Below are 8,092 nucleotides of genomic sequence, written 5' to 3'. Positions count from 1 at the left end.
TTTATTTTATCGGGTTTATTTTGCCAAATGAATTTATCAAATAATCTATTCAAATTGTCAACTTCTTTTTTTGGATGGGTTTGGTAGTAAAGTTAGTAAATATGTAATTTTAGGTATTATTAGTGTTTTTAATACGGTTATTCTTCATAAGACAGTTAACTTCCTTATGGACCATAGTTTTATCAATAGTTTAATTTCATTAATTTTTGTGGGGTAATTCGCTTTAACAATTAATTGTAAATTTACTGTAAACGTTATTCCGAGCATCTTAAATTTTGTTGTATTCCATTCTATTTCCATCTTGAATTGTGCTAAACATCTTTTGAAGGTTTTTTACTGCCTATCCAAATAGCTTTTAATTTTGTATAATTTATTTTTAATCCAGATACTGTGGCATAATATTCTAATATTGTTAAAGTATTAAACAGAGATCCAGGAGTTCCATCCAATATAAAAGTTGTATCGTCTGCGTATTGGGATATTAAATATTGTTCACCATCGATTGTTATTCCATTTATGTTTTCGTTATTTTTTATTAATATAGCTAGAATTTCAGCGCAAATAATAAAAATATAACGAGAAAGTGGATCACCATGTCTACATCCTCTTTCTAATTTAAATGTTTCTGACAGAAAGCCATTTTGAATCATCCTCGACATTGAATTATTATATAGAGTTTTAATCCAGTTTTTAATTGAGGCTTTGAAATTAAAAATGTCTAATGATTTTTCAATAAATGCCCATGATACAGAGTCGAAAGCTTTTTCAAAATCTACCAAAAGCAGGAGACCTGGTATATCGTGGACGTCCGTGTAGTGCATGCTATCATATATAGAAATAAACTTGCTAGGAGCCACCTTCCTTCTTTTCTAAGTGCCTATATTTAGCTAGTGTCATGTGGATATAAACAGGACATCCATATGCAAATGAAGCAAAACGGGACAGACCAGTACTCGGGAATATGCCTGTAATCCAAACTCCACGACTTGAAAATGAACAGCTTTAGTTCTAGAAACCATTGGATAACATTTTAAAATTTGTTTTAGACTGAAAATGCTATTAGTAATAGTAATACAAATATACTAATTTGATGCCTAAAATGACCACCACATCTCTCTCTCTCTCTCTCTCTCTCTCTCTCTCTCTCTCTCTCTCTCTCTCTCTGTCTGTCTCTCTTGTTGTCTGTCTGCCTGTCTCTCTGTCTGTCTGCCTGTCTCTCTGTCTGTCTGCCTCTCTCTGTCTCTGTCTCTCTCTCAGTCTCTATTTCTCTCTTCAATTACCTTACACTGTCTGTCTCTTTCTATCTATAGCTCTCTCTTCATCTCTCTCTTTTTCAATCTCTCTCTCTCTCTCTCTCTCTCTCTCTCTCTCTCTCTCTCTCTCTCTCTCTCTCTCTCTCTTCAATTACCTTAAACTGTCTGTTTCTATCTGTCTATAGCTCTCCCCCTCTACTTCCGTCTCTTCTCTCTCTCTCTCTCTCTCTCTCTCTCTCTCTCTCTCTTCTCTCCCCCCTCCCTCTCTCTCTCCCCCCCCCCCCCCCCCCATACCTGGAAATAATTATTCGATTTATAAGTTTAATTAACGTTGGATTTTTTTTTCGTAACAGTTATCTACAATCTGACACTTATATTACATATACTGTTCAAAATAAGTAGGGAATATTTCATTTCAAATAAGAATCGTTTTTTAATGAAACAAGGCCAAAAAAAACACACACAAAAAAACACACCAAAAAAAAACAAAGAAGAGAAGAAAACACACATCTAAAAATAAGTGTATGGTATACGGTAATGTTCCTGCTCAATGCAACTCAAAAGCCATGCCCTTGCCAAGAACGAGAAGCACGTTTACGGGATAATGCACCTGTAAGGAGTGTCCATCGGAATAAGACACATGGATCGACGTTACCGTGTTTGGGCCAATACTACCTTGACAATAGTATTGCATCGATCGTTGCGCCTTTCGCACGTCAGACTGGGCGACGTTTTGTTTTTCAGGACGACAACGCCTGTGCTCACCGTAGTCGACTGGTCACTGCGAACCTGCATCAGTAAAACATCAACACACTATCATTGCCATCTCAGAGCTCAAAATGTGTTCACCCATTGAACACGTGTAGAGCATCACCGTCTCCAAAACTTTCAACTGCATCCGACCAATTTGACCGAATTAGTCGCTGCGCTCCGGAAGAAATGGAACTGGAGCCCGACCACCCCCCAACCCCCACAACAACAACAAAAAAACAACAACAACAACAAATTAAAAAAATAATAAGAAAAAAAAAGAAAAAAAAGAAAGAAAGAGAGAAATGTTTTATTTAACGACGCACCCAACACATTTTATTTACGGTTATATGGCGTCAGACATATGGTTAAGGACCACACAGATTTTTGAGAGGAAACCCGCTGTCGCCACTACATGGGCTACTATTCCGATTAGCAGCAAGGGATCTTTTATTTGCGCTTCCCACAGGCAGGATAGCACAAACCATGGCCTTTGTTGAACCAGTTATGAATCACTGGTCGGTGCAGGTGGTTTACACGTACCCATTGAGCCTTGCGGAGCACTCACTCAGGGTTTGGAGTCGGTATCTGGATTAAAAATCCCATGCCTCGACTGGGATCCGAACCCAGTACCTACCAGCCTGTAGACCGATGGCCTACCACGACGCCGCAAAGGCCGGTTAAACAAACAACAAAACAAACAAACAAAAAAAAAAAAAAAAAAAAATACAACAGAAACAGCTATTGGACGTTTGATACTACGTCGGATTCGTACATGCTTGGCGTACAGCGAACATAGGCGTACGGGCTCCCATTTTTTAAGGGGGTGGGGGAGGAATCAGACAGGCTTTTGCCCGAATTAAACGAAAATGCCTAAATTTGCATAACAACATTTATTCATAATAGTATTACTACTAAACAGCTATATACTGTTGCAAATGAATCACTACGCATGTTTGCATGGATTACAACTAATTTTGAGGGTAGAGTGATGGAAATACATGGTCTCAGGTTAGAACATTTTGCCCGAATATCAGCATAATTTTTGCTGGAATTTGACGTTTTGCTCCTGTCTCGTACGCTTATGACCACGAGTGTTTTAGCCGTCATTAGTGTATGAAAGAAAACATCACTTTCTCAATAACGACTCTTGTTGCACTTCTGGAGGGCGACCGGCCTCGATGGCGTCGTGGTTAGGTCATCGATCAACAGGCTGGTAGGTACTGGGTTCGGATCCCAGTCGAGGCATGGGATTTTTAATTCAGATACCGACTCCAAACCCTGAGTGAGTGCTCCGCAAGGCTCAATGGGTAGGTGTAAACCACTTGCACCGACCAGTGATCCATAACTGGTTCAACAAAGGCCATGGTTTTAGCTATTCTGCCTGTGGGAAGCGCAAATAAAAGATCCCTTGCTGCTAATCGGAAAGAATAGCCCATGAAGTGGCGACAGCGGGTTTCCTCTCAATATCTATGTGGTCCTTGATCATATGTCCGACGCCATATAACCGTAAATAAAATGTGTTGAGTGCGTCGTTAAATAAAACATTTCCTTACTGTTGCACGTCTGGTGTCAGATATGTCACGTTCCTGGTTTGAACATGTTTACTCAAATACTTGTCACGTGAGTGTTGCTGCTTTGCGACTAATTATTATTCCGACAGATATTAAAACATCATTGTTATATTGTGCTATGTTTTAATATCCCCTGCTTATTTTGAAGACTATATTAATAAATATATGAGATATTTGAACAAAAATCAAGGTTATCTACAATCTGGTGGATGTAATTATTATACATCCAGCTGAGTGGGTGTTGTTATATAACCAAGCCTCCACAGCAGATGAAATTCAGACACCAAGCCTCAAGAAAGAAAATACCGTAATAATGATGCAGTTGGTTGTTTTCGTTGTGGTGAGTATTATTTTTGTTTCTTTTCGTGTTTAGATGCAAGTAAAAAATGAATGATCAGAATGGCTTCTTCTTAGACGAAAAATAACAAAAGATCTGTTAATTTTTGGGATGGGGGGATGAGGGGGCTTACCTTTTTTATTACTTGCAAAATTATTTATATACAAATATAAGGTATTGGTTTCAAAACCGTCTTTTACACATTTCAAACTGCCAAAACTGTATTATTAATGTACTTAAAATATTGAACATTGCCATTATTATATGTGCTTTAGTTAGTCAACAGACTCATCTTTCAGATAACATCATTTTGGGTCATATTACAGACTGGGCGCAAGACACGCATGCTAGAGACAAATGTGTGTGTGTGTATGTGTGTGTGTGTGTGTGTGTGTGTGTGTGTTCGCGCGTGTGTGTGTTTGTGTGTGTGTTTGTTTGCTTAATTGAAATGAATGAATGGATGTTCAACGACACCCCAGCACGATATATACATCGGGTGTCAAACTAAGGTAAATGCATAAATTAATTCATAATCACAAATATAAAAATTCAAGAGTTAAATTAAAACTGCCAAAAATACAAATATTACAGATACGTGAAATTAAAATTTAAAATAAAACTCAGTATCACGAAGAAATTGCAACAACAATTTTTCTTCGTCCAAATATATCTTTTATATAGTTTACCTCAGATGATTGCACTTCACCAAAATGTGACGCACCGTCAGAGTACAATGTCAGTGCTCACACTGAGGTGGAGGATCCTTCTTCGAGGAAACAATGAATGTGTCAAGTATGTATGACCGATGTGAGCACGACACGAGACTATTTTATCCTTCTTGCACCGCCAAAAGGCGGACTGCCACGCTCCCAGGACTGGCTTGATATAATGAAGCGTGTTCACAATCACACCGTTCCAATCACCTTGCCAAGTTGAAACGATAAATTGGTTAATATTATGTTTAAAATTAGTATAAGATATTCGAATCTTGGCATGAGGCAAATCTAAAGCAGACTTGGCAGCTGAATCTGCCTTTTCATTACCCCTGGAGCCAATAATGGCTTGGCACCTAACAAAATACAATGTCTTTATAGGCAATGGATACAAAAACGCACTTTCGTATCACCGTCCGATTTAAGGGATGTTCCAGCTTCATATTTCGTACAGTATGAACACTCGAACATGAATCTTGTTAAAATAATCAATTTGAATGCAGTAGAACCCTTTATTTCTTTCAATGATTTAATGACTGCCTAAACTTCAGCACTAAAGATTGATGCTGAATCAGGCAGTCTTATGGAAATTATTGTGTCTGATGCAAAAACGGTAGCTGGAGTTATCTGTGTGCATCAGGGGCGTCGGAAGCGGTACGGCCGTACCACTTTTTGGGCCATGAACGTTTTTTTCCCCCCTCTTCCTATGGCGCTCGCATAGTATAGATTTCATCATACGTATTGCTATCATGGCCGTACCAACTTTTAATTGCTTCCGACTTTCCCGTGTATTAGTATCCTTTGACAACAGCAGGTTTCATCTCTCAATCGCCAGACCAAATGTTGTAATTACTGTATGGCCAACTGAAAGTTTGATCTAGCTACAACTTTATCCACTGATTAATTTGTCAGAATCTCAACAACAAAACGTTACGGTAACCATAATTATAATTTAAAACAAATATATATTTTTGCATAAGAGTTTCATCTAGGTGAGATGTCATTATAAAAATACTCTTTTTTTCCTATATGCTTCTGATTTTTTTTTTAACTTTGAAAATTTCCATTCGTTTTCAGATTGCTGCTGTATGCATCACAGAATCATACGCCTTTCTATTCGACGACATTATTTCCAATTCCGAATGCCGAGTAAGTTGAATATTAGTTATGCATGTCACCCCCACGCCTCGTTTAGTCACCAATAAAAAAAAACTATTGAAGGATTGTAAATGTATGTCTTTAATTTAATTTAATTTAATTCAAAACGAATCTCTTTTATACTTGTTGTGAAAGAGGTGCAGCTACCTCTAATGGTCTTGGTGTTTTGGGGGAACTGACGGGGTGAGGGAGGGGTTGACCAAGGGAGAAATATGTTCTGGGGGTGTAGTGAGTGTGAATGCCATGATAACCTTTTAAAGTAACTATTACCTTCTTTTCCTTCAGAAAAGGAACATCGAGTGTTGCCCTGGTTACGAGTGTAAATCTGGGAATGGCATTGATCCCACATGCGTCAGTAAGTATTTATTATTATTATTTGCGCGCGCGCGCGTGTGTGTGTGTGTGCGTGCGTGCGCACGCGCGCGATGAGTCATATGATCAAGTGGACCCCTTGTTTCACCATCATGCTAACAGTAACAAATGCTCAATGTTTCTCAGTGGTAGAGAGCAATGTACTCGGTGTTTTCCTTTGTTCCAACAAGTGCCCCACGACTGAAATATCAAAGCCCAGTCTATCATATAATACGCAAGGCCATTTTAAACAATTTCCCACCGTTCTGACCACTTCACCTCATGATTTGTATTGCTGACTGCCTTCTTTTTTTAATTACCCGATGTATCATTTCGTAAGTATCATTTTGCGCTTAGGTCCAGTTGACTGCCGTACCCACATTGTTCTAAATATTGCGTACAAAGATGAATTCCATTTTAACAGTTTCCTATCAGTTAAACTGACGACGGGAAAGATAGGCACAGGCAGAAGACTCTATAAAGACAGTACCATGGCTTCGCTACTTTTGCCAATGTATTTATTGGCTAATAATTCTGCTTTCAGAGGACAACTTCCCGTGTAGTGATTTCTTCGAGTGGGGTTCTCAACACTCAGCCTTCACTTCACAGCTCTCAAGCAACTCGGACAATCTAAAGACATGCAACCCGTCCAGCAATAACGACGACATCTTCGGCAGCAAAGGCTGCGACAAGCTTACCAAGTGCTGCCGAGTGAAAACCGGCGGCGGCTGGTGGGATCAAATATTCGGGAAAAAGGTCGGCATCTGCGTGACGTCACCTTCCTACAACCCGTGTAAACGTGGCCAAACGAGGAACTGCAAATGTCCCACTGAACACGACGACGGCTGGGATTGGCTGTTGGATCTTCTGGAGAATGCAAAATAACTACCATGAACTTTTGTTTTAAACAGACTGTCGATCCTGAGTTTGCTGTCCTTATAAGGTGTTTCTACCAAAAGCACACAATAATTAAGCTATGAGCATTCTAAGTAAGAAAGTATATTTGAACCAGAAATCTCAAACATTGTTTTGAGGACAACATACCTTTAATTTTAATTTACCTAACTTCGGAATTCAGTAAGCTCCATTCTTTTCATGTACACTTTAAGGCAAATAAAATATTAAAATATTGCTTGAATAATTAATCGTTTCCAGTTTTTATTCTACTTTATTACACACCAGTGTAAGATATTGTTCATGCCAAAACAATTACTCAATATCTAACTATTGGCACGCGCAGACTGGCGCGGTGGTTTTTTGTTTGTTTGTTTTTGTTTTGTTGTTTTTTAATTTGAATGACGTCGGTATTCGAATGACGTTATTTGCACCTCCTTGCAATAAAATAAACTGGGTGCATTACGTGTCCCCTTTCTTTTTGACCGACCGTTCAAAATTGAGCCCAAATTCCTCAATCAAACTTGCGAACCTTTTCTCTTTTGGCATAATTCTTGCTCCATTAAAAATTCCATAGCACATTACCCCCCCCCCCCCCCCCCCCCCCCCCCCCCGAACCGGCCTCGGTGGCGTCGTGGCAAGCCATCAGTCTACAGGTTGGTAGGTACTGGGTTCGAATCCCAGTCGAGGCATGGGATTTTTAATCCAGATACCGACTCCAAACCCTGAGTGAGTAAACCACTTGCACCGACCAGTGATCCATAACTGGTTTAACAAAGGCCATGGTTTGTGCTATCCTGCCTGTGGGAAGCGCAAATAAAAGATCCCTTGCTGCTAATCGGAAGAGTAGCCCATGTAGTGGCGATAGCGGGTTTCCTCTCAAAATCTGTGTGGTCCTTAACCATATGTCTGACGCCATATAACCGTAAATAAAATGTGTTGAGTGCGTCGTTAAATAAAACATTTCTTTCTTTCTTTACCCCCCCCCCCCCCCCCCCCACTCCGCCTGCTACCGACCACGGTCAGGCTGCTGATGCTCACTTGCACCTGCCAGTGCAGGCG

At 39.6% G+C, this 8,092-nt stretch overlaps 1 protein-coding gene across 1 annotated transcript; it reads left to right on the top strand.

Moving 5' to 3' along the window:
• Window positions 1-3,829: 3,829 nt before the first annotated feature.
• On the top strand, window positions 3,830-7,277 carry LOC121391681. Its single transcript, XM_041523226.1, has 4 exons — window positions 3,830-3,917; window positions 5,705-5,776; window positions 6,071-6,140; window positions 6,681-7,277. Exons 1-4 carry the CDS (start codon window positions 3,891-3,893, stop codon window positions 7,019-7,021), a joined length of 510 nt encoding a protein of 169 aa, XP_041379160.1. The 5' UTR covers window positions 3,830-3,890; the 3' UTR covers window positions 7,022-7,277.
• The last annotated feature ends 815 nt before the right edge of the window (window positions 7,278-8,092 follow it).

Source organism: Gigantopelta aegis, chromosome 3 (assembly GCF_016097555.1).
Source record: "Gigantopelta aegis isolate Gae_Host chromosome 3, Gae_host_genome, whole genome shotgun sequence".
In the NCBI taxonomy this organism is placed as follows: domain Eukaryota; kingdom Metazoa; phylum Mollusca; class Gastropoda; order Neomphalida; family Peltospiridae; genus Gigantopelta; species Gigantopelta aegis.
The sequence above is the reverse complement of the archived record's forward strand: the minus strand, read 5'-3'. Positions and strand labels throughout refer to the sequence as shown.